General features: G+C 56.3%; 1 protein-coding gene and 1 non-coding gene across 15 annotated transcripts in view; one reads left to right on the top strand and one right to left on the bottom strand.

The window, feature by feature from the left end:
- PPP6R2 (protein phosphatase 6 regulatory subunit 2) overlaps window positions 1-26,292 on the bottom strand; it is a 68,277-nt gene that overhangs the window by 1,638 nt on the left and 40,347 nt on the right. For 2 of the 14 annotated variants that reach the window (XM_074375852.1, XM_074375851.1), the window contains 20 exons: window positions 22,864-23,050; window positions 19,260-19,397; window positions 18,029-18,094; window positions 17,474-17,578; window positions 16,531-16,643; window positions 16,055-16,168; window positions 14,837-14,963; window positions 13,654-13,806; window positions 8,385-8,588; window positions 7,076-7,140; window positions 5,611-5,726; window positions 4,491-4,576; window positions 4,210-4,290; window positions 3,780-3,877; window positions 3,192-3,249; window positions 2,999-3,114; window positions 2,727-2,890; window positions 2,191-2,353; window positions 2,017-2,105; window positions 1,295-1,457 (listed from right to left, as the gene is read on the bottom strand). In XM_074375852.1, the coding sequence (XP_074231953.1) occupies window positions 1,295-1,457; window positions 2,017-2,105; window positions 2,191-2,353; window positions 2,727-2,890; window positions 2,999-3,114; window positions 3,192-3,249; window positions 3,780-3,877; window positions 4,210-4,290; window positions 4,491-4,576; window positions 5,611-5,726; window positions 7,076-7,140; window positions 8,385-8,588; window positions 13,654-13,806; window positions 14,837-14,963; window positions 16,055-16,168; window positions 16,531-16,643; window positions 17,474-17,578; window positions 18,029-18,094; window positions 19,260-19,397; window positions 22,864-23,050 (2,406 nt within the window). Of the gene's footprint in view, window positions 1-1,294; window positions 1,458-2,016; window positions 2,106-2,190; window positions 2,354-2,726; window positions 2,891-2,998; window positions 3,115-3,191; window positions 3,250-3,779; window positions 3,878-4,209; window positions 4,291-4,490; window positions 4,577-5,610; window positions 5,727-7,075; window positions 7,141-8,384; window positions 8,589-13,653; window positions 13,807-14,836; window positions 14,964-16,054; window positions 16,169-16,530; window positions 16,644-17,473; window positions 17,579-18,028; window positions 18,095-19,259; window positions 19,398-22,863; window positions 23,074-24,700; window positions 24,918-25,376; window positions 26,134-26,292 lie in introns of those variants that run through there. The other 12 variants (XM_074375854.1, XM_045518339.2, XM_045518338.2 and 9 more) reach the window with 12 other exon arrangements.
- On the top strand, window positions 23,521-23,594 carry TRNAT-AGU (transfer RNA threonine (anticodon AGU)). The gene has a single exon. It is a non-coding gene; the product is annotated as a tRNA-Thr (tRNA).

The raw sequence follows: 26,292 nt of genomic DNA, 5'->3' as shown, positions 1-26,292 counted from the left end.
CGGGCACTGGTGAGGGCAGGGGCGGGAGGGGCAGTCAGGGCGCCCTGCTGCCCAGTCGGTCAGGACTCAAGTAGAGTGAGACAGAGCCCGAGATGCCCCTGAAGACAAGCCCAGCCAGGCCTCGAGGACCCTGCTGCAGGCGTTGTGCAGACAGACCCCTGAAACAACATCACCCGCCTCTGGCAGTGGGTGGGGACTGTGGGGAGGGTCGGGGGTCAGGAAAAGAAAAAGGTTTTAAAAATGTCAGTGATTCTAAACTTTAAGCGATCAAGCCCACCAAAGAGCCACGTGTGCACCTCAAACCCAGGTGTCCCACTCAGCCCCCGGCCTGGCCCGCTCTCCCCCTGCCACGACGTGACCTGACCTGACCCCAGCCCCTGCCCTGCCGTCACTGAGCTGCTTGGCCCTGCCTCCTCTGCTCCTCTGGGCTGTGCCCACGGCCACCAGCCCAGGACAGGGGCCAGGAGGACAGATGTGCTCTGGGGCCCCAGGAACGAGTGTGCTGTGAGCCAGAGCTGGACACCCGCCAGCAGGACAGATGGAGCCCCCGAATCAGGAGGGACACCCCAGGATCACTGGGCTGGGGACCTTGTGGGAGCAGCACCGACCCCCATCTGCTCCCCGTCCCTCCCCCAAGGCCTACAGAGCCCCAGCCCCACCTTCTTCCTTGCAGCCCTACCTCCCTCGCGTCCCCACCAGCCCTCCTGCCCAGTTCCGTTTCCACAGCACAGACTCCCCTGGCTCCCCCACCCCACCCACCAGCCAGGAGATGCTGTCTGTCCAGCAGTGGACTCCAAATTCTTCCTGTGCACAGGAGTGGAACGTGCGGCACTGAGGTGCAGGACGCCCCAGGTCAGAGCATCTGCAGGGCCCCAAGCCAAGTCCCGAGACCTTACCCCTTCCTACCGGCCCAGAACCCCGGGCGTGACCGAGGTGCCTGCCTGAGGTGGCACGTGTCTCGGACTACGCATACACCACACGAGCGCAACAGCCCCAGATCCTGAGGTGGCAACTCTGTCAACCCAAAGCCTGGCCACTCTCTCCAAGGAGGCCATGGCGTGGGGTGGCCCGGCCCCCAGTCCCTAGGGTGACAGGTTCAGGCCCTGTGCTCGTCTCAACAACACCCCTGGCTTCCAGATAGATGAAGGTGCATCCCTCTCTCCCCGAGCCCGCCTCCACAGGGTCACGGGCCATCAGGGCAGGAGGGCCAGCCAGCTCCCAGGTCAGCGAAGTGCTGGGGACAGCCAGACCTCCGCGTGCAGCCGGGGGCCCACAACCACCCCATCCTGCTCACCTGGGGACTGACACGGGCAGCTGGGGGGCCTCGTGGCCAGGACCCACACCGACAGCCTCCAAGGCACCTGCCACCTTCTGCTCGTCCTCATGGCTGCTGGAGGCTACGAGGGGGGCCTTCCTGGTGACATACACGTTCCAGGCACTGGGGACAGCCGGGCCAACTGCAAGACAGAAAGCCAGCAACATGTGGTGAGGACAGAGGGGCCACAGGGAAGAGCCTGTGTGGGCCAGGGTGGAGCATGCAAGAACTTCAGCCTATGACACGGGGACAGGCATGCACCGCGCCCACTGTGCGTCTGCGCGTTCACGGGAACTGCAGGGAGGGACTGTTCCCCTGCAGGGAGGACTGCCGCTCATCCTGTGACTCCTGGTCCCTCCCCATGGGACCCTGACATCCTGGAGGGCTTCTAAGTCTGACAGGGGGACTGGGGCTCAGGGCCAGGGGCTCGGTACTGGCCCGAAGCAGCACGGTGCACGCCTACGACCCACACCTGGATGGCAGCAAGGCCTGGGGAGACTGGCCTGGTCGGGAAGGCCCTCACTGCCAACCCGGGGGCCTGGCAACACAGACAGGTTTTGGCTAGTCAGTCAGACCTGAGCTCTGAGGGGCAGTCCAGTCCCCAGATGTGATGCAAACCTCAGTATCACCAGGGAGACACAGTGACCCAGGGCCTTGGCCACCTCCTGCCACTCCCCTGCCCGTGGGGCCACTCTACTCACGTGTTCTCTCTGGGCCCTGGTTCAGGCTACCCTGGGCATCGCTAGGACCCATGTCCACCGGAGAACTGCATCTGGGCCCCGACTCAGCGCTGTAGACGAGGCTGACACTGAGACCACGTCAGGGAGACCTGGCCCCCACACAGCCAGGGCTGCCTCCCAGCCACCCTGCCTCACCAGCAGAAAGGCTGGAAGTCAGTGAACTTGGCCCAGCCTTTCTCCTCTGGAGCTGAGGTGCTGGGGGCACTGACCGCCCACACGCTGGAACCCACGTCCACCGCCACTCCTGGGACCGAGGCCACCGAGTTCACTGGCTCATCAAACACTGGCCACGTGGCTCCTGTTGAGGAGACGCACTGGTCTAGGCCCCTTGACCAGCAGTGGGCCCCACCCACCCTCGGAGCCCTGCAGCCCAGACGTGACCCGCTGTGGATGGGGGCACCTTCCCCAATGAGACTAAAGGACACCAGCCTCGATGTGTGATGTGACAGAGCAGGGGGCCACCAAGGGCTGAGCCAAAGTATTTCCCACCAACCCCATGTCACCAGGGTCAGGGGCACAGGAGCTTGTTGGAAACCATGTGCAGTGGGGCCAGAGGGTGTCAGGCCCACAGCAGCTGCTGCCACACACAGGCCAGGGCACCAAATCCTCAGTTCCTGTGTCCCCACCCATGTCTCCTCTGCTCAGCCCGCACCCACGGCCCCACCATCTACCTTTCGAGCCACCCTCAGCACACGGACCCTCCGTCGGGGCAACGGCCCAAGAGGTGCCCGCCCGCACGGCATCCCCATCTGCTCCCAGGCTCCCTTCCCCGACTTGGACTCCACGCTCCAGGCCATCCTTTGAGCAGCTCTCTGAAGCACGAGGGCCCCCAAACCTGCGAGGAGACGCGTGGTCAGCACAGCAGGGCCCCAAAGCAGCACTGCCCGCACGCCCGGGACGTGTGGCCAGGCAGGGCTGGTGCTCGCGTGGCCCCAGGGCCCACCTGGCTCTGGTCACACGGGCGGCATGGTGCGGCTCCTCATCCTCCCAGAGGTCGTCCTCTTCGTCAAAGGGCTGAATGTGGTCGCTGCAGCAGGCCTCGAACAGAGCTGCACCAGGCTGCAGGAGAGCGCACATGGCCCCGCGGCCCTCGGCCCGCACACCCTGTCCACCCCCAAGGAGCACCATGGACTCACGCTGTCCTCGTCAGCGTCCACACTGAAGCTTATATCTGCAATCCTGTCAAACGGGGCACTGGGCAAACAGGGACACGCGTCACCCCACGGGGGCTCGTCCCCATCCCTTGTGCACCAGGAGGGAGGGGAGACAGATCCGAGGGAGGCAAAGGCAGAGGAGGCCAGGGCTCTGGGCCAAGCCCAGGTGAGTGTGTGCAGGTGGGGGTCGGGGGAGGGCTCCCCTCCTCAGGCTCTCAGGCTCTCTTCCCACCTCTGGATGGAGCAGCCTGGGGGTAACTTCCACCCGGCCACTCTGGGTTCCCGGTCTGCATGGCAACAGCCTGCCTCCCCCGAGGGTGTCTCGGGGGCTGAACTCAGCCCAGCCTCCCCTGGCAGCTCCGCGCAGTGGGGTCACACTTGGCTTCTAGCCAAGGAAATGGTGTGATGGCCTCTAAGGCCAGGGACGGCCGAGCCACAGGGCTGGGAGCTGGTCACACTGAGCCGAGGGCAGCTCCGTCCTGCAGGGACTGAAGACGGGGGAGTGGGCGGCAGCGGAGGTTCAAGTGTGGCCCCGGCGTGAGGGAGGCGGGCGCGTGCTGCTGGGCTCACTTGACGCTGTCGTCCTGCTCGGCAAACTCCTCGTCACTGAAGCCAAACTGGTCCACAAAGGTGGCCGTCATCTGCTGGACCTGGTACTCAGAGAACGCCTGGGGAGGGAGCCACTGATGCTGTAGCAGCTTCCCCCAAACCCTGACCCCCAGGGCGCATGCTCGCAGGTGGCCTCATCCTAACTCGTAAGTTTCAGTTCACCCACCACGTCCCGAGGTCTCACCAGTGTAAAACGGCTTTAGGGGCCCTAACTCCCCAATTCCTGCACAAGCTGGGCCAGGGGTGCGGGGATCAGTGCTCGCCTCTCCCTTGTCCTGCTGAGGCCGTCTGGTGACACTCCAGGGAGCGGGACACCCTCAAGGCCTAAGCGCTGCCCAGAGTATGGCGGTGGGGGCCTGGCTGCAGGGGCGCAGGGCCTGGCCACACGCACCTGCTGAAGGGACAGCTCGCTGGGGAAAACGCCCTCCATGTCCTCATCCTCGCTGGAGGGGTGAAGGTGGTGGGTGCTGACCTGCAACAGCCAGACGGGTGGACCCAGGGCCGCAGCCGACCTGCCCTCCCTGTGCAGGGCACACCGGAGCCCCAGGAGCACAGGCCAGGGAAGAACCAAAAGGCTGATACTGCCCTGCTCAGAGGGCTGCAGGGGCCGCACCCTTGACAGGCCCAGGGCCTGAGGCCGCAGCACCGGTCAGCGCCACCCAGGCTGCTCACCAGGTCCACCGCGTTCCTGCGGTTGGCCTCCGTCAGTGTCTCCTCCACGAAGCTCTCCCACCGCCCACGGCAGTCTTCAGGGAGCCCTGCAGAAAAGGCAGCCAGCTAAGCCCTGGGACGGAAGCGGCAGCTCATCCTGGCCCCACAGCCTGACAGCTGCCCCAGGGGCCACGGGGGAAAAGAGCTGCTGCGGCCACGCCCACCTCAGCCCCAGGACGGGGACAGACCCAGCACCTCCCACGCCTCCCCTAGAAGGCACGCTGAGCCCGTCGCTCACACCCACCATGGGCCTGCTCAATCCTTTGCGCACTTTCTGGCATCCATCTCACCCTGGGCAGCCCTGTCCTCAGGCCCCCCACATGGGACCGGGGGCAAACCATCATGGCTGTGAAGCTAGTGTGACCACCCGCCATGCCCTTGGGGCCCACTGTATGTCACCCTCAGGCCCTCCTGGTTGCCCCGATTATCTGTCCCTCTTGGCACCCAGCACACCCTGTACAGGCTGGCCAGGCGTCCTCCCCAGCGAGGCCCCTCTAAGCTGCCCACCATCTGTCTGAACTGAGACCCCCTGGAGCCCTCCCCGGCTCAGCCCAGGAAGCCAGATGCCTGGGGGCTGCAGACCATGTGCCCAGGATATGTGAGGGCTAGGAAGGGGTACAGGTGGCAGCCCCCAGATCTGGGGGGGAGGGGGACTGGCGGGTCGTGATGAGAGGAAGTCTGGGGGGCAGAGGAGGCCTGGCCAGGACAGGCTGCCTCTGTCCAGGCCCCTCGGCTGCTCTTAAAGACAAAGGCCCTGCACCCAGGCCAAGCCCCGAGTGCAGAGAAGAGCTGGACGCTGGGGCAGCAGCAGGCGTGCGGGCAGACGCAGGTGGTGCGGGATGCAGGGGAACCAGAGCCATGACTGTGGCAGGGGCTCCAGACATCTGCCCCTCAGAACTGACGCCCAGGCGCCAGGCTCACCCGACAGGAGAGCCCAGGCGGGAAGGGGAGCCCTCTTGTCTCGGTTCCAGTGCAGTCACTGCCAGCTGAGGGGCCGGAGGGCAGAGAGCAGGAGGCAGGGGCAGGACAGCCTCTGGCAGCAACATCTGGAACAGGGCTCCTGCCACCCAGAGGCACTCACCTTGGATGACCTCGCTGACAGGGGTCTGCATGGGGCCCCGCTCCAGGTTCTGTACCACTGCGTTGGCAATCCGGGTGAGGTGGCCCATGTTCCCACGCCTCATGCCGCCTGCTGCCCTGAGGGACAACCGCACTTCAGGGCAGGCCTCGCCCAGGACCACCTTCCAACCAGCTTCCGCACCACGGCCTGGCCTCCGGGACACTTATTTTTGGAGAGCGCCTACTAGATGCCAATGTCACTCTAATCTCACTACTGAGAAGTGCAAACGGGCAGGCGCCGCTCCCACCCCTGCATGGATGGACCAGAGAACGGGCGTGGCCGGGGCTGAGCCCAGGCCAGCGGGCCTGTCAGTGCTGCGAGTGCTGACCCTGAGTGTCCCAGTTCCTGGTGAGGACTGAGAGCAACGCGGGACCCAGCAGCCGGCAGAAGCACACATCCTGCCCTCTGTCCACCTGTGTCCCATGTGGCCATGAACACATGGCTCTGCCCTCAACTTCTCACTCGTCCCACACATGACCCAACAGAAGAGCAAGTCTTAAACTCCCCAGCACGTCAGGAAAGACGCCAGATTCTGACACATTCAGAGCGGCCGCCCCTGAACCCCAGCACTCACGGGGCTTGTTTCCCACCTCCCTCCCGAGAGCCTGGCCACACCCAGAAGAGGGAGCGAAGGCGGTCCTGAGTAGGTGGCCAGCCTGGCAGAGGCAGGGAGGAGGGACCGCGACGACCTGGTCCACAGGTAAAGCTGGGATGAGGGGGAGACCTGGGAGCAGCTGGCCAGGGCTGAGGCCTGGAGGCGTCCAGGCTCATAAGCCTGCCCACAGTCTACCGTGGCTCACGGACCTCTTCCCTGACACTGCCACACACGCGTGCACCAACATGCAACACGTACACGAGCAGGCTCGGCACCAGCCCCTTGGGTATCGCACAGACCAGGGCCGAGGGGGAGGCCGGGTGGCCCCACCCTGCTCGTTGTGGCTCAGTGACTGTGGGACGTGTGGGGAGGTAGGTGAGGTTGGGAGCCCCCAAGAGCAGCCCTTGGCCAGGCAGAGCGGGACCACAGTGGGCTGGGGCTGCCAACCCTGGACCCTGCGGCACACCTGGGATCTAGGCATTTGAGACTTTCAAGCAGGGGTGACACCACCTGCTAGTTTCAGAACAACCCTAGCTGCCCAGGCATCAGAAGGCCAGTGGGGCAGGAAGAAAGCAGAAGTGGCCTAGAGCACTCTTTCAAGGACTCGGGAGTTCAGTGAGAGAAGTGGCCGGAGGCTGGGATGGGGAGATGAGGAGATTCGGGACACACTGGGACATAGGATGGGGTCTCTGCCAAAGGACAGCAGAGGAGAGGGGGAGGGGCTCAGGGAGCCAGGGGCTGGGGCAGGAGGCCATGAGCAGCAGGACCCTTCCATGCAAACAAACCTTCCTCAGAGCCCCAGAGCCCCACCCAAGCCCCAGGGGTTCTCACTGTGTGTGGTCGTTGGCTTCCCAGGCCTCCAGGATCCTCTGGACCAGACAACACTTCTGGAACAGCTGGGAGACAGGCAACACCAGTCAGGCCAGCAGGGGTGCACACCCCCTTCCACTGCCCCTGGGCCAAGTGGGCTTAGCAGGCAGCAATGAGACACACCAGCCCCAAGTCCCCCGTGGGCAGTGACAGCACGACAGCCCAGCCCTGCCGTCCCCACCAGACACCCGGCAGGCACTGCTAAGGGCCTTCCCCGTCAAGACCAGGGTCGAAACAGGACAGTCCCTCTTCGGCCTCCTCCAGCCTCCCCTAGCTTCCCACCCTGCTCTGGCAGCTCTCCCACCTCCTCTGCCCAGCAGGAAGGCCAGGGCCCTGTGCTCACTTGCTCCCAGGCCCTCACACAGGTGGCTCCAGGCACCTGGGATGTTTGTTCTGGGATCCAAATCGCACCCCCCCCCACCACTCACACACCTGTGGCCTCATCATCTGGGTGGGGATCCCTCCCTGGCCTGAATGGCCCCTGCCCCCTCCCTCCGCCATGTGGCTCTCAGCACTGAAACCGCCCACCCCGGCTATTCACCCCGTAGGCCATCGACCAGCTCAGGCCCGTAGATGCCCAGCAACACGGGCCAAGGCAGGCAGGAGCAGCCCTTCAGGACCCCCTCCAAGCCCTCTTGTCTGAGCCTCAAAGCCAGCCCGGTGAGGGGCAGGGCCAACCCCCACGACCTCCTCTGTTCACAGGGGCTCTCCAGCTGGGGGATGGTCTGTGCCACGTGCTCCACCCTCCCACGTACCTGCTCCCTCCCCACTGGGGACACAGTCCCCAAGGGCGCAGGTGTGCTCTTGCCCACAGCCCTGGGGAAGGCCCATGAGCACACGGCGGCGTGCAGGCGGCCCCAGGGTGAGCGTCCAGAGTGCGCTCAGGCGAAAGGACGTGCCCAGGAGGAAAAAGGAGTGTCACGCAGAGGATCCATGAGGTTCACAGTCCCAGAAAGTCTTCCCGTGAGAAGCGACACGTTCGTGCTGTCTCCTGAGCACCTTCCTGACGGTGGGGCTGCTCACCCCCACCCCCGGCCCTCTGCTCCACTAGCTCTGGGGGCCTGGGCAGACATGGAACTTTCCTTGTGACTTCTGGTCTCGGTGAGAAAGGGGAGCAGCACCCCCAAGTCACATGAGGGTCAGAGGAGAAAACACACAAGGGCCAGGGCCGTGCTGGCCACAACGGCCCACATCAACGGTACCGCCACACGGTCTGGGGGGACTCAGCACACGGTGACGCACAGGATGCACGGACACTAGCTGGACTTACATGGGTCACCATCGTGTTCTCGGGGCAGCTGGCAGCAGGCTGGGGGGTCTCTGGGTCCCCGCTGAGGGGTGGAGGCTCCAGCCTGCCCTCAGGTCCACTGGCCTCGGCCCTGTCCTTCCAGGCAGCGTGGGACAGGATCGCAGCTATGCACAGTTCCACTTGGAGGTGCAAGAAGTTATTCCAGGTGTACTTAAAGAACAGGTCCTGGGGGCGGAGGGAAGCCCTCAGGCTGGTCTCCTGAAGCGGGAGCACCGTTTCCACTATCTCCTGACCATCCAGACCCGGTGCCCTTAGAAACTTCTGCAAAGAGCCACATGCCTTCCACCTCCATCCAGCCGGGGGCTTTGTTTCTGTCTCATCTTTGCTCTTATCTGACCACTTCCTGTGGGTTTATGCTTTTGTCCTTAAATTGGAAGCTTAACCCATGAGCCCTCAGCCTCTCCTTTCCCAGCGTGTCTTTTTAAGGCTGCGCATTCCCCTGTAAAATCCACCATCGACACATGTTGCTACACAGTACTTTAATCATTCTTCCTTTATGACTATCTTTGACCCACAAGCTCCTGGGAGTGTGAAATTCTCCAGCCCCTGGGACTCTATCCAGTGGAGTCGTGAAATCAGGAGGTGCGCGTCGAGACACTTCCCAGAGGGGCCCAAACCCAAGCTCCAGGCTGAAGTCGCAGAGCAGGCTGAGTGGGGAGCCGCACCCCACCACACACACCCGCCTGTGAAGACGGCAGTGCGACGCCAGCTGGGAGTGGTGACATAGCCACCTCACACCCAGACCATCTGCTGCCCATGTGGAAGGGGAAGGGGTGTGCAGGGGAGACAGGGTGGGTGCAGTGTACGCGCGTGAGCCCTCCTTGCACACCAGGAAGCTGGGGGCTGCTGACGGAAGGAGGCCCTCAGCTCCACGCAGTCCTCCTCCTCCACAGAAAGACAGGCGCAATCTCAGCTTCACTGTCTCTGTCTGTGTGACCTCGGGTGACCTGGGAGGGGCCTTTGCCACGCTGCCTTCTCTTCAACACAAAGTAAGACCCACCTCCCGACAAAGACAAGCCCAGACTACAGGGCTTCACTGGTGAATTCTGCCAAACATTTGAAGAAGAATTAATAACATCAGTCCTTCTCAAACTCTCCCAAAAACTTGAGAGAGGAGGGAGCACCTCACACCTAATTCGTTCCATGAGGCCAGTATGGCCCTGATACCGCAGACATCACAAGAGCAGAAAACTACAGACCAATATCCCTTCACAAACACTAATGTAAAAATCCTCCACAAGATACTAAGAAGCCAGGGTGGGGAGGAGGTGGGGAAGGGTATAGCTTAGTGGTAGAGGGTGTACCTAGTGTGCAAGAGGTCCTGGGTTCAATCCCTAGTACCTCCATTAAACAAACAGATAAAACTAATTACCCCCCTCAAATAACTTAAAAAAATAACAAACCATATTCAGCAGCATATGAAAAGGATTATACACCATGACCAAGCGGGATTTATATTCCCGGAGTGCAACGATGGACTGACATACGAAAATCAATCAATGTAATATACCACATTAAAAAAGTGAAGAACAAAACCCACAAAATCATCTCAACTGATTGTGAAAAAGCATTTAGCATTCAGCAAAATTCAACAAATTTTCTTGATAAAAACACTTAATAAATTAGGAGCAAAGGAAACTTCCCCAACATGACAAAGGGCATCTGTGACAAGCCCACAGCAAACACCACACTCGAAGGTGAGATCAGGAAGAAGGCACGGACGCCCCTTTCGCCACTGCCCGCCAACACTGCACTGCAAGTTCCAGCCAGAGCAATCAAGCAATAAAAAGAAATAAAAGGCAGAAGTAAAATTATCTCTTTTCACAGATGACAATGTCTTATATGCAGAAAATTCTACAGATTCCACATAAACTGTCAGAGCTAATAAATAATTTCAGCAAAGTCCCAGGATACAAAATCAACACACAAGAATCAGTTGCAGGTGGAGGGCAGAGCAGCTCAGTGGCAGAGCACATGCTTAGCATGCACAAGGTCCTGGGTTCAATCCCTAGTACCTCCATTAAAAAGATAAGTAAATAAACCTAATTGCCTCCCCCCAAAACAAAACAAAAAAGAACAGTGGCATTTCTACACAGTAACAATAAACAATCCAAAAAACAAGAAAAAAATTCCGTTTGCAGACCATCCAGAAGAATAAAATACTTAGGAATAAATTAAACCTAAAAAATGAAAGACTTATAAACACTTATACACTGAAAACTATAAAATATTGCTGAAAGAAATTAAAGAAAACCTAAATAAATGGAAAGACATCTGTGTTCATGAACTAGAAGACTTCATTTTGTTAAGATGACAATATTACTCAAAAGGACCTACAAGAGTTAATATAATCTCTATCAAAATTCCAACGCCTCTTTTTTTTTTTTTTTTTTGTAGAAACAGAAAACCTCATCCTAAAATTCATTTGGAATGTTAAGGGATCCCAAAAGCCAAAACAATTCTGAAAAAGAACAAAGTTGGAGGACTCACACTTCCCAATTGTGAAACTTCCAACAAAGAAAGCTATAGTAATCAAAAGACCGTGGTACTAGCAATAAGGACACACATACAGACCAACAGAACTGAACAGAGTCCAGAAATAGATCCTCACACATATGGTCCATTTATTTTCAACAAGGATGCCAAGACCACTCAATGGGAAAAGAAAGTCCTTTCAACAAACGGTGCTGAAAGAAATAATAAATGTTGGTGAGGAGGTAGAGAAAAGGGAACCCTGCTACACTGTTGGTGGGAATGTAAATTGGTGCAGCCACTGTGAAGGACAGAATGGAGGTTCCTCAAAAAATTAAGAATAGTACTACCACGTTATCCAACAATTCTACTCCTGAGTACTTCTCCAAAGAGCACGAAAATACTAACTTGAAAAGATATATGCCCCAACCCCATGTTCACTGCAGCATTATCTACAATAAACAAGACGTGGAAACAACCTAAGTGCCCATCAACAGATGACTGGATAAAGCTGATGTGGTATATACACACAATGGAATATTACTCAGCCATAAAAAAGAATGAAATCTTGCCATTTGCAACAACATGGATAGACCTTGGGGGTGTTATGCTAAGTGAAATAAGTCAGAAAGACAAATATTGTATGATTTCGTTCATATGTGGAATATAAAACAAACTAAATAAAGAAACCAAACAAAAACAAATACGCAGATACAGAGAACAGAGTAGTGACGACCAGTGGTAAGGGGTGGTGGGGTGGTGGGGGGAGGATGAAACGGGTAAAGGAGATCAGCCGCATGGTGATGGACGTAAACTAAATTTCCAGTAGTTGACTGTAGGGTATACAGAAGTAGAAATAGAATGTACACGTGAAACTTATATAAAAAACAAAAGAAGACAAATTGTGCTGTGAAAATTGGACATCCACATGCAAAAGAATGAAGCTGGACCCTTACCTTACACTACATTTATATATGAACCCAAAATGGATCAAAGACTTGGTAGACGTAAAACTATAAAACTCATAGAAGAAAACAGGAAAGCTTCATAACAGTGGATTTGGCAATGATTTCTTGGGTATGGAATCAAATGTACAAGCAATAAAAGAAAAAAATAGATAACTTGGACTTTATCAAAATTTAAAACTTTTGTGTATCAAAGAACACTATGAAGACAATAAAAAGATAACTCACAGAATGGAAGGAAATGTTTGCACATCAAATATCTAAGAGTTTAACATCTAGAATATATAAAGAATTCCTTCAATTCAACAACCAAAATTAAACACACCCAATTCAAAAAGGGCAAAAGACTGGAACAGACAGTTCTCCAAAGACGATGTACAAAGCCCAGGAAAAGGTGCTCAACATCACTAATCATCAGGCAAACACAAGTCAAGACACAATGAGATACCACCTCACACCCATTAAGATGGTATTATCAAAAAAAAATGGAAACTGTAGTTGGAGGAAAGTGGAAAAGCTGGAACCCTCATAGACTGCTGGTAAGAATGTGAAACAGGGTACCAACCATGGACAACAGTTTGTGGGCACCTCAAAGAGTTGAACACAGAACTACTACCTGACCCATCAATCTCACCTCTAGGTATATACTCAGAACAAGTGAAAGCCGGGGCTCTAGCACACGTTTGCGCATCCATGTTTATAGACGCATTAGTGAAAACAGCCAAAATGCAGAAGCAACCGGAGTGTCCATCAACGCATGAATGGATAAACACAGTGTACTATATCCACACAGCGAAATCCCATTCAGCCTCAAAAGGAAGGGAAGTACAGCGGGCGCTACGCCACCGATGAACCTGGAGGATACGACGCTCAGCGAAATAAGCCAGACAAAAGAGAATACACACTGTATGAGCCCACCAACACAGGCACTCGGAGGAGTCAAATTCAGAGACGGAAAACAGAAGGCCGGGGGCCGGGGGCGGGGCATGGGAAGTGTGTTTAAAAGAGCTTGGGAAGACGAGAAAGTCCCGGAAATGGATCGTGGCGGTGGCTGCACAACAACGAACGCACTTAACGCCGCTGAACTGCTCGCTTCAAGGTTATTAAAACGTTAACCTTTACGCTGCGCATATTTTGCCACAGTAAAATAAGAGTGAAAAGGGGGAGTGGGAGAGAGAAAACTTTCTTTGCGGAGAGGACGGGAAATGGAGTCTTATGATGGCCCTCTGACCCACACGTGGTTCTGCAGTCAAGAGCTGAGCCCCGCCGCCTCCCCAGTGCTGGGAGGGCTCCCGCGGCATCAGCACCTAAGGCCCAGCTCCAAGGCTGGCTCCTTCAGGGACTGAGATTTAAATGTAAAGTGATTTCAGCTTCCTGGGAGCAGAGACCCAAGGGCAAGGCCGAGGAGAACCCTGAGGATGGATCTGCACTGAGGACACTTCAGGCGAGGCCCCGCGGGGGCAGCCCGCCGGCGTTGCCGTGCTGTGCGCTTGAGGAGCTGCTCTCCTGGGCTGTTCTGTGCTGAAGAGCTACAGAGTTCTCTCTCAAGGCAGGAATCAGAAAGGAGATGGGCTCCATCCCCTCAAACGGGGGAATCAGCCCTGGGCTCTCACGTCAAGCCTTGGGGGCAGGAGACAGTCTCTCTGCAGGGATTGTGCCCGGTCCAGGACCAAACCAGGGTCCCCTTTTAGGCAGCCCCTTGCCCAGGGGCTGAGGTCCAGCTGCCTGCCCCCCACCCCGCTGCAGCCCACGCAGGATGCACGGGCAGGCACGGGGGCAGCGGTGCCGCTCACCAGCAGTAAGCCCATGGTGTTGAGCCGGCAGAGCTCCTGGTTGATGCTGGGCGTGTTCGTGTGCAGCAGTGCAGCCACGAGGCGGGCGCTGTGCAGACGGGCGCTGCCCAGGGGCTCCTCCAGCACGCCGATGGTGGTCAGGATCGCTTTTTTCTGCAAACACAGAAGCCCCGCCCAGTTGGAGCCTTGTGACCACCGTGGGCTTCTCTTAGCTCAGGTGCCAAGTGTCAAAGGGCCAGGGCTGCAGCTGCATGACGTGGCCCAGCTGGAGGGGGTCCTCAAGGCAGCGCTGCCTGCAGGAGGAAATGAGGGGCAGCAGGGTTAAAAACCCCACCGCTCCCCTCGGGGCTCACAAAAGAGTGACCAAGGCTGGACCTCTGCTCCCGGGAGTCCAGGGCACCCTGGTCTCAGGTGGCCAGCCCAAGGGAGGTGGCCTCGGCATACAAGATGCAACCAACATGGGGCAGCGCTCTCGGGGACACAGTCTCAAGATACTGAGCTGACACACTCAGAGGAGACTGATGACAAAGCTGGCCTGTAGGACGGGGGGAACCGCACATGCAACTCAGCGCGTCCACCTTTTCATTAACAGAATGTTCCAGAATCCCTGCCTTCATGAAGCTTCCTTTCCAGTGGGGGGCAGACCAGAAGCAAGCTGGTAAACATGATAAACAGCACGGCAGACCGTGGTGCATACCAAGGAGAAGCACTAGAGGGGAGGGAAGGGGCCACCAGCTGAGAGGGGCGGGCACCCTAGGCTGCTCAGAGGGACTGAGGTGGTGGAGGAGTGAGTTATCCTCAACATCACCACTCACTGCCCAGAGCTGCCCAGCTGAACAAAGGGTCTCTCCCAGGATCCCTGAACCTAGGCTAGGTGTCCCCAGCTCACAGGCCAGGCCTACAATGAACTCGGGTCCTCAGACAACTCCCCATTTCAGAATGCAGGAGCCATCTGGGGGGCAGCAAAACGTCCAAGTCCCAGGCCTCACCTAAGACGAGATGGACACGGCACATGGGGTCTGAAACATGCCTCTGGCACCTGTCTATGGTTCTCAGTTGGGGTCTGGGGACAGCAGCGTCTGAGTGCACCCACCCTGGCTGGATGATGTGTGGAGTCCTCCGCTTACAAGTGACCCAGCCCACATCGTCTCCACAGCCCCAGCCTCTGCTCAAAGTCACCTACCTTTGGCGGGCTGAGCAGAAGCTGGTGGAAGTCCTTCAGCCGCGGCTCAATGCCATGCAGGACGCCGCTGCTGACGGTGCACGGCCTGTCCAGTCCCTGAGAGCAAGCGTCCACCAAGCCCTCGGTCCTGTGGACGAGAAGGCAGGTGGAGACACGGGGACGCCCACAAATGTGTCCACTCACGTCTCCAGGGAGGCCCCTGATCGTACGGGGGCCATGCCCGGGGGCCAGCCCAGCAGCTATGGACGTCACATTCACTGGAACTGGTTCCGCTTCCTGCCTCCCCACTCCTCAGTGACAGAGACAGAACCAGCCCACATTGTCCCCATGGCTTTATCCAGCTAATTTTTCTGAGATTTTTATTGAAACACTTCGCCAAATATAAAAGTAATACACAATCACTGTAGAAAAATATGTTTAAATACATAAAAAGATTTTTAAAAAGCAAAGAAAATCAGCTGGCTCCTCTCTGTTTCCTCATTTTCATGCTGTCCCAGGCTGGGCAGGGCCCTGGGGAGGGGCCAGGCGCCCTGGGCTCGTGGAGATGAAAAGCAGTATCCTGGCGTCTGATGGGGAAATGACACTAACCTCAGAAGTCCATTTTTAGGTAATAAACTAATAAATATGAATTGGGCACCAGAGAGAGAGAGAGACTGCTAATAATGTCACCACTGAGACTGACTCAATTTCCCGTCGTTTTTTTTTTTCCTTTCTTTTAAAAAAAGTGCAGGCTGTGAGCACTGGGGGCCACAGTGAAGTTCCCCCCAGACACGGACACGGGGACTGCAACCGCCCGGGGAGCGTGCTGGGTGGTGACACAGCACAGCGAACAGAGCAGACAGCGCACACGCCACACACCCTCCATACGACACACGCACAGCCTACAAGGGTGCTGTGGGCGCTGACTCATTGGGACAGTCCTTGGGGAAGCCAGCTGACCGTGTGTGCTCCACAGACAAGTCCAAACGCTTTCCAAACTGGCGACAGCAGTGCCTTTGGGCTGAGGTGGGAACCAGGTTGACCATGAAGGTCAAAGGGAACAGGGCCACAGCCGTGAAGTTCACCTTTCCAACAAGGAGAGTCTATCTGTGTGGTCACTTGAAAAATCAGGAAGTGATCAGAAGACATGGCGTGCCCAGATGGACCGCCCCTCTGGGCCCCAGGTCCCTGAAGTGTCACCCCTGCTCCGGGTGGCATACTCCCTCTCGGGAGACTCACCCGGCCCGCCGGGTCTCCAGCAAGGCGAGCAGCACCTGCGTCCCGCTGACAAGGCAGAGCTCAGTGTGGTCTCCATCGAACATGTTCTTCAGCAGCTGCTCCACGCAGTCCTGCCTGTCGGACACATGGGGTCACCACCTCCTGGTGCAGACGCACAGACCAGGTTGGAAAGGGCAGGGCCTACCCATGGCGGGGCAACGCCTTGCACCCCAGAGGGGTTCTGCTCAGGGCTCGGCCCAGGCACCCAGGCTCTCAGGACGCCCCTGCCCTGGCTGGCCTGCACTCTCCGCACCTGCTAGGAGGCCCCCGGAGACCCCTCCTGTGAGAAGGGGCCCATCCAGGTGACTGGATGAGGACAAGCCCTTCACAGCCAGCTCATTACAAACAACCAGCGAAGGCGGCAGTGCCTGTGGGAGCCTGGAGCGGGCTTGGAGGCCGCCCCACCCCAGGCCCGCCAGCACGCGCCCACCACTCACGACTCCAGTGCTGTGAGGAGGGGGTCTGGCTCTGGAGCCTCGTGCAGCTGGCTGCCCTGCTCTCTGCCCAGCCTGATGATGTCACAGAGCGTCTGGGAAGCATTGGACTGCCTCTGAAAAGACAGGGAGACACACAGCTCCCCTCAGGGCCACGGACAAGCGTCCACACAGCCAAGGCTGCACAGTCAGAGCGATTCCCATGGCTCAGTCCCCTGAGATGCTGGACTCGCTCCAGGCTGCTTCATTTCAGAGACGCCTGGTCAGCCTTTCACTGTCAGGGTGCAGATCTGGCCACACGTTTTAGCCACTGCTCTGTCCCCCAGAGTTCAAAGGGGGCCTCAATGGTCAAATATGCCAGATACTGCTCTGTCCCTCAGACCCATTTCTGAGCTACACTACGTGTGTGCCCACATTACTGAGGTTGTCTTTAAACTGACAAGTAGCTCTAATATCCAGAATGAGTCCTGTGAGCTAATGACACGAGAGTTGTTACAGAGAAAACAAAAGATTTTTCTAGGGAAGCATTAACCCCATGAAAACTTAGAATCTCTTATTCCAAGCATTTGCCATCAATGTGGGGGTTATTCTGTGGGGCAGATGAATATGACTTAGGGAGAAACTCAGCCCCTGTCTCCTTGCAGGGGCAACTAAGCAGGAAGCAGCCCCACGGGACACCGGGCTGAAGGAAGTGCTGGTGACTATTTTAGGGAACAATGAAAGCATCCAAATTGGCCTCCAGGCTGGGAAGGAACTAGTCAGCTTGCAGCGCACCCTCCTCCCCACCCGGAGCACAGACCCCCAGCCACCTGGCCAGCCCTGTGGGCCGGCGGGACTGACAGCAGCAAAGGCTCAGACAGGAGTCAGCACCCCGTTCTCAAAAGTGCGGAGGAGAGCAGGCGTGTTCAGTTTTGGCACCTGTGGAGACAGGCCTATCGGGACATACCTCACACTCTCCACAGTGACACCGCAGCCACCCTGCACGCTTCTGCCACAGGGGGTCTCCTCCGGAGCTGCCTCCTTGCGGGTGAGTACAGGCTGGAACCAGCCACTCACGGGAGCAGAACGCAGCCAGTGAGAGGGGCGCTTGCTCCGTGAGAAGCCGAGGCCCCAGGGTGTGGAGCTGAGGCCGGCCTTAGCCAGCAGCCCTCATGGGACGCAGTCCTGCCCGGTGACTGTGACCCTGGGGGCAGGCCCTTCCCGGGCAGCCAGGGTGACCAGTCTTGTGAAAGCCTGGGCAGAGGGCCCGATCCCTGAGCCATAAAAACTAACATAAAAAGCTTACTGCTACAGGCAACTCAGCTGTGGGGTAATCTGTGACTCAGCCACAGAAAACTAACACAATTCCGTCTGAACTGTTTTTTATAATATGCATGCATTACTTTTTAGTAAAAATAAAAGTCTAGAAGTCAGTGCTCAACTAAAGGAAGAGTGGTGTCTCACTGGTCCTCATCTGAGGACAGCAATGCAGGGCACGCCGCCCCCGTCAGCCCCCACTCACGTCTTCGTCCTGACTCGGGTGGACCAGCTCCACGAGCCTCTGGATGACCTGCTCCTCACTGAGCCACTGGAAGGGAAGAGGGCCTGTCGGTGACTCTGCTCACATCTGACTGACCGGAAAGGAAGCCCTTCAATGCAGCAGAAATCCACCACCAAGTTCTGGGGACAGAGACTCCTGCTCCAGCCTGTGCGTCCACCCAGATCCGGGAAGAACCAGCAGTGACTGAATTCTAGAGTGACTCAAAGATTACAAAGGAGGGAGTCACTGTCCACGTGTCCTGACGGTTCAGACTCTTACACATGCATGCACCAGCTGTTTTCAGGACCTCTCCCAAGACAGCACGAGGGGAGCCCGGAGCCTCCCGCGCGCTGATGGGGCTCTCTCAGCGCACAACCCAGCGCGACACAGAGGCCCAGCCGCACCCCTGCGGCCTCCGGGCCCTTCCCAGACCAGGAGGAGCACCGTGAAGGCTGCAGGGCTCCATGCTGTCCAGGGGCTGACCTGGGCCGCACAGACACACTTCCTCGCCTGAGAATGGGCTGGTCTGCCCCAACCTGCTCGGCGTGGGTCAGCGTAGGCTTCCCACCGACTCCAACAACGCTGACGTCCATGCTGCTTTGCAGCACATCTGCTACGAGGGTTAATTATAGCAGAGGCTGGTCCACAGAGAAGTGAGCTACGAACCTAAGAGTGACACCTGCCACCTCGATGACAACTGTCACCTGATTCCAGGAGCCAGAAAACTGGCAAGAAGGCCCAACAGTTTACCTATCTTACATCGCATTACAAACAAAACCTGCCAAACAACGTGAAGAGGTTGTCCAACACTGACTTCCTGGGCTCCTCTGGGCTGAGAATCCTCTCTCTCTCGGGGAAAGCCCTCAGGAGGCGACTACTGTCAGGACAGACAGGCACACGCTCCAGGACAAACAACAGGCCAACTCTGGCCTCTGCAGCTTCTCTGAGTGTAACCCTCATGGGCTAGTGTTCCCTCCCAGGCGCGCACCGCAGGGTGGAAGCGAGGAAGCCGTTGCTGCTCTTGGCTCATGAGTGGACCGGGCAGGACAAGAGGCAAGGTGCGGACGCCAGACCTCGGATACAAACCTTGACAAGAAGCCCCAGTGACCTGCCCAGAGGGACCCTCACCCGGCTCCGGCCTCCTTGTGCCAGGCACCGACCCCCACTCTCAGAGAACCTGCACGGCACACACACGGGAGGGCCACACACTCACGTGCAGGACCTCCTGTCGGAGCCCGGCAGGCTCCACGCAGCTGACCAGACGCAGCAGCAGGTCCATGAGGGCGGAGGTGCCGATATGCTTCAACACCAGGCTGATGAACTTGTCCTTCTTCTTCAAGAACACAATCACCTGAAATCAGACGCCCCCTGAGAAATGAGTGGGGAGACCCTGACCACCAGGAGAGGCTACTACCCCCAAGGACTGCCATGGGAAAGATTTATTTTCAACAGTACTGAGAGAAATAATGGGAAGACCTAGAAAACGTTGTAAGAAAGCCCTGCAAGGACAGGCAGAGGCCCGGACACAGGTGAGTCCCGGGGGCCGGGGGCGCAGGGCATGAGAGGACCCCCGGCTAGAGGAGTCGGCAGGAGGCCAGGCGCAGGCACGCAAGAGCAGGGTCAGAGCGCAAGCCGCTGTGCGCAGCGACCACTCCACATGCAGCAGCTCAAGTGCTTCCAGCAGAAGCCACCAGCGCAGACAGAGCCGAGCCGGGGGTGGCAGCCATCGGACACGGGACACAAACCCAGAGAGCTGACAGGCAGCTGAAGGGAAAGGACTGAGGTTCTGGAAAAGAAGAGGCAGAGGTGGTCAGGTGGATGGCCAGCTGGTGACCAGGGCCAACAAGACGTGGATGACTGAGCACAAAGCCACGGGGGTGCGGTGGGCTGGGCGCAGGTGGAGCGGAGGAGCTGGGGCAGCGGCCCCCTTGGCCACTTGTCTGCAAGGTCAGCTCAGCTTGGCCCAGAGAGGAAGTGCCTGTGTGTCCAGGCCGCTGTGCTGAGGCACACTCAGGCTGCACCAGGGACAACGGCCCTGAGAAGGGCCACCCAGCTAAGGAATCTCGGCCACCCTCATGCTGAGAAGTGCTGGGGAAGAAGAGGAAGCTGGAGGAGAGAGACGTGCGGAAGGAGCAACGGGGCGCCTGGAGAGGACGACTGAAAGCACAGCAGAGCAGGCCCTCGGACACCCTGCACACCTACAGATGCATGACCCCAGCCGGAGGTCACCAGGAACAAGTGTACGCCAGCTTATGTACACTTAGAAACATGAAAAATTCCCTTGAAAAACACACTTACGTAAACTGACAAGAAGAAAAGAATTCTGAAGTATCAAAAGAAACAAAATTTATAATTAAAAGCCTCCCCATACAGAAAGCTCCAGGTTCTAATGAACGGCCTTACTGAAGACGGGTACCAAACGTTCAAAGGAAGATCACCCCAGTCTTATATACCAGACTCTTCCAGGGCATGTAAGGTGAGAGAGTAAGCCCCATGTCATGGTATAAGGACATAAAACTTTGATTCCAAAAGCCTAACAAGGGCATTATAAGAAAGGGAAATTATAAGCCAATCTCACTGATGACCACAGATAGAAAAATTCTTAAAAAAAAAAAAAGCAATATGAAAGAATGCATAATACATCAGAACCAAGTTGGCTGTATTACAGGAAGTCGAGGTTGATTTAACATAAGAAAACCAATCAGTGGAATTTACCTATTAACAGAATGGAGAAGGCAAACCTTATGATGAACTCAATAGATACGGTAAAAACATCTGACACATTTCAACAATCACTCCTGTCGTAAACTAAAACAACTAGGAATAAAGAAAATTTTCTTACTCTTTGATTTAAAAAAATCTATAAAAACTCGACAACAAACACCATACTTCATTGTAAAACACTGGAAGTCTTTCCTCAGAGGTAGTAAATAAAACACAGATGCCCACCACCACCACTTCAGTTCAACACTGTACTGCAAGTCCCAGTCAATGCGGTAAAGCAAGAAAAAGAGATGATAAGGTTTGCAAAAGATAAAACAGAACTGTCATTAATCACAGATGACATGATCTTGTGTACATACATAAATTTTTAAAGGAATATAAATTATTAGAACAGAAGCTTTCTTGATAATTGCCAAAAACTGGAATCAGCCCAGCTGTCCTTCTGATATGTGAATGGTTTAACAAACTGTGGTCCATTCACCTCGTTGAACACTACTCTGCAATAAAAGGAAACATACTACTGATACACAGAACAACTTGGATGAATCTTCAGGAAATTATGCTAGAAAAAAAAGCTAATCCTCAAAGGCTACATATTACAAGATTTAATTTAACTAGCACTTTGAAATAACAAAATTTTAGAAATGGAAACAGATTAGTGGTTGCCAGGGGTTAGGGATGCGTGAAGGGACAGAGGCGGGGAGAAGGTGGGAGTAGTTATAGAAGGGCAACACAAGGAACCCTTGTGGCTTTGGAGCTGTCCAGCATCTTACCCGTGAAGGTGGAGACACCAACCCACACACACAATAAACTGTACTGAACTTCATACACACACACGCAAATGACAACAAGAGAAACTGGAAAAATCTCAGTAAGATCTGTGGGTTGTACCAACGTCAGTACCACGGTTGTGATATTTTACTAGTGTTTTATGAAATGTCACTGTTGAAGGAAACTGGGCAGGGTGTACAAAAGATATTCTTGTGTTATTTCATACAACTACATGTGAACCTATAATTATTTCACTAAAATTTTTCAATAAAAAGATACTGTTTAGAGTAACAGGAACACATCAACTACTTAAGAATAAATATGATGAAAATCATGTAAGACCACTACCCAGAGAACTACATTACTGAGAGAAATTAAAGAAGCCCTAACTACTCAGCTTCTGCTATAGCACAAAACCAGCCACAGACAATGTGCAAATAAATGGGAGCAACTGACTTTCAGTAAAATTTCATTTACAAAAACAAGCGGCAGGACAGCTTTGGCCTGTGGACCACAATCTGTCAACCCCAGTCTATAGACAATGCAAGCCTAATCAGACTTTCCACAGGCTTTTTGGGGGGCAGAGGAGACACACTCGTTCTAAAATAATGCCAAAGGCAAAGAACAGTAAGAAACAATCTTAAAGAAAAACAAAGTGAGAAGCCTAACTCTATCAAATATCAAAACTCATAAAGCTACAGCGGTTAAGCCATGCTGGTGAGCACAAGCAGGACAACAGAACAGAAACGGACACACGCAGGTCAAACTGCTCATCTGCGGCATGAGGGACACTGCAAAGGAACCGAGGAAGGACGGCCTTCTCAACACAGTGCTCAGGGTGATGTGAGGCCTCCAGGAAGACCGTGCTCCAGCTGGATCCACCCACTACTTTACAGAGACCTCTTGCTACAAGTTTCCTTTTACTTGCTTTGAAACAGTAAGTGCCCTAGACACACAGACACCGGCCACCCACACAGATGCAGCAGAGGCATTCGAGGTCCTGGCACGATGCGTGCCTGTGACGGGTCAGCAGCCGCACAAGCTGCCCTGGTCTGGGGCCCTGCGCAGCTCCCGGGGATGGCAGGAGTGCTGCTTACTCCACAGCCAGTCAGCAGAGCTGTCTCTTGGGAAGCCACTTTCTTAACCAAATTCTAATTCACAGAGCAGTAGCCCAGCCTGCTCCATGTGTGTCCCACAGAAGAGGCAGATCTCTGCGCCCCACAACCTAACGACATGGGTCACAGAGCAACGGCTGTCACCAAGATGTGTCAGCACCATCCACGCCAGCCCTCCCAAACCACGTGGACTTGGCAGACGATCACCTGTTCAGTTTTTCTTGCAATTAGATTGCCAATGGTCTTGCTGAAAAAACTGGCGAGCAGAGGATTGAGGGGCGGCTCGCGGTCCAAGAAGCTGTAAAGAAGGTTCAGCAAAGCCTCGTCCCCTCCCAGCCGGTCATTGATCTGTGGCACGTCGCACGTCAGCAGCTCGCAGGCCATGTTTGGGTACCTAGAGGGGCACAGGGCAAGCAACTGGAGGTGAAATTAGACTTCTCCAACTGTCAGGAAGCTACTTAAATAATCTGCCTCTTAGGAAGCAGGTCCACGGGCAAGAACATAGATATTCTTGGAGCAGACTGAAAATGCTTATCCTGTGACAAAACGGCATTTCTGACTAACTGGAGCTCGACAGCTTTCACGTCGTACCTGTTCCAGGCCCCTCACATCCTGGCCTCTGTCTGACATCCTATAGGTACTGGCCCTATCTCCACCCTCTACAGGACCTTTCCTCATCTTCCAGGGTCTCCTATCTCTGGTCCTCTGTCCTCCCTCCTCCATGCCCCTCCTGCACTAACAGCACCAAGCACAGACCCAGCTTGTTCCCAGACTGATGAGATGTCACAGCAGCAGCTTACAAAGCAGCCCCAGTTCTGAGGTGTTTTGCAGGCAAGTTATTGCTAAGAAACACCAATATGGGGGGGAGGGTGTAGCTCAAGTGGTAGAGCGCATGCCTAGTATGCATGAGGTCCTGGGTTCAATCCCCAGTACTTCCTCTAAGAATAAATAAATAAGTAAATCTAATTACCTCCCCCACCAAAAAAAGAAAAAAAAGAAACACCAATATATGTAAATCATTTATGATTCATTTGAAAAAAATGACCAGATACTAAGTAACCCTCATCCCATTACATGTAACCCTGTACCACTGTGCTCCCTGTATGGCCCCTGACAGAGCCCCACAGCGGAGCAGTGACAATGCCTGCTGCCACATGCAGCACATCTGGGGGCACAGGCGAGGGCATCCAGCGCCGAGCAGGCAGGAACCTGGGAGAGTGTCCTGCAGGGCAGACCAGCACGACAGGGACATGCTGTGCAGCCTTGGGCACATGACCTGCCCTCTGTGTGTCTGGGAGTCCGCATCTGAACGTGGAGGTTCGAGTGCACCCCCAGCGCCCGGCACAGTGAGCCCTAGATGAAGGTCGCCTCAACGAGCCACCAACACGGACCCCAGCACGAGCACAAATGATGGTGGTCACTGCGGACCAGCTGGGCGGCCTGGATTTGCGAGACTCTAGAGGAAACAGCTGGTGGAGCGGGGCAGTCGACCGCATGTGGCGGGGAGGAAACAGGTGTTCCTCATCAGCCCAGAGAAGAAAGTGCCTCCTGGAGCTCAGAGAAACAGTGCCGAGTGGGCAGCCAGGTGTGAGGGACCTGCCAACTTCACAAAGAGGCCCAGACAGAGGTGTGGCCAGCGCCCACCTCACAGGATTGTTACAAGGATTGGACGGGGCAGCTCTGCACCACGGACATGCACCGCGGTGACCGGCAGGGCAGAGAGGGCACAGCCGCCAGGGGCGGAGGCCGGAGAGCCTTCTCAGAGTGCACATGGAAGGCCAAATAGGGCCCCCACAACATGGGCGGGGAGATGTCCACCAGGCTCCAAACAACAGGACAACAGGGAGAGGCAAGCTCCAGAGAAAAGCATGGGAAGCTTTTCCAGAGCACACAGAAAGGCCCCATCCTGTCTCCTGAGCACGTGTGCGCACACGCACACACGCAGGCACGCGCACTCACATGTGCCCGCGTGTGGCCCGCTGAGCCACCAGGCACTGCTGTTACCTAGCGAAGGCTGCACCCAGCTGGAGGGACTGAGACCTGCCTCGGCATCTCACCAACAGGAAGTGCTTTGACAGGGTGCACAGTGCGCACAGGGGGCAGACGTTCGGTTCCTTGTGGCTGACGGAACACGCGGGTCTGTCTGTCTCCTTCTCTGCACTGTTCGAGGCGGAGATGAACTTGGAAGGCAGGGAGTGGTGGTGGCAAGTCTCTTGCCTCGGGCGGGGCGAGGAGAACCGGACACACAGCTCCCGAGGGGCCTGGCTGAGACCACGGGCACGAGGCAGGTGGAGGCGCTGGTGCAGGAAGACTTCCAGCCCCCCCTCCGTTCCGTTTGCTCAGTTTTGCGCTCATTTATACTACTTTCTCCCAAACTCTCTGACCAAAACCTCTCCTGGGTTGTGGGTGCCCCTGAGCGGCCCCTGTCCTGACCCAGGGAACATGTCACACTGCCAGGAGGTCCCAGAACAACAGGGCAAGACAAGGCCCTAAATGCCCGAGGAAAGCTACGTGAGACTGGTCAGCCACGGGGCTGGAACCAGGAGCTGGAAGACATCTATGGAGTCTTCAAAATCACCGGAGAACTGTGTCCGGTCGGGACTGAAAGCCAGAGGGAGATGAGAACAAGCAGGAAGGGGACATGCACTCAGACAGGCCCGAGCCCCACAACTGCCGCCCACACACCCCTTCTCAGGAAGCTGCTCGGGACTTCTACTCACCAGGGAAAGGAAACAAAGACGAGGAAGAAGAAATCCCGGTGGACACGGGAACTGTCAGGGCGAGGCGAGGATGGAGGGTCCAGGAACTGTAACGGTGGAGAGCCCCTTCCCTTCCTGACACCACTGCTCCCCAGGGGCTCATCTGGCAGCTGGGCTTAGCAATCCTCTTTCTGCTCGGCCCCTTAGTAGGGCAGGCAGGGTTTTCTGGTGGGGCCCTCCTGGGGGCCTGCCCTGACCCAGCACTGCTCCCACTAGGTGATCAGCTCTACCTCTGGGACTTGGGAGGAGGAAGCCCTCCACACAGGGCTATAACCAACACCCCCCACAGCGCTGCATACGTTAACACAAGTGGGATCTTGGCATCAGCTGCTGGCTCTTTTGTCTTATTTCTCAAATGGTCGTGAACTCAGCAGGCAAACTGTACAGGAACCACAAGAAAAAGGCCAGAAGCATCATTAGGGTTCTCGGGCTGGACCAGGTGGCCAGCTCCCAGTCTAGGACTCTCCACAGAGTCCTCCCCTGCAGGGAGTAGCCTCGGCTTTAGCAGGAACCGTGTGTGCTGCTCGAGCTCAAATGACTCAGGGCAGCTTCCCTCTGACCTGCATGGCGCGGGCGCTTTCCCCACTTTGGGGAAGTCCCTCCATAATGGCCGGCAGCCCCAAGGGTGAAGCCACACCAGCTGAGGTGCTCACCAGGTCCGCGAGCAAAAGCTTCCCCTCAGAGGCATGAGGGCCGCTGGAGGAGCCCAGGCACTGGTCCCTGAAGCACAGCTGCTCCTGCACAGGGCAGAGGGGGCCGGCACACCCCACCGTCAGAGATGAGAGCTTGACACAGACCCCTGCCCCCGCTCGAAGCCGAGACAACCTGACCTCTGGGTCGGCCGCTCCTGGTCTCTGCATCTCTGAAAGTCACCATG

Source organism: Camelus bactrianus, chromosome 12, assembly GCF_048773025.1.
Source record: "Camelus bactrianus isolate YW-2024 breed Bactrian camel chromosome 12, ASM4877302v1, whole genome shotgun sequence".
In the NCBI taxonomy this organism is placed as follows: Eukaryota; Metazoa; Chordata; class Mammalia; order Artiodactyla; family Camelidae; genus Camelus; species Camelus bactrianus.
Note: the sequence above shows the minus strand (reverse complement) of the source record. Positions and strands in the feature narration are given on the sequence as shown.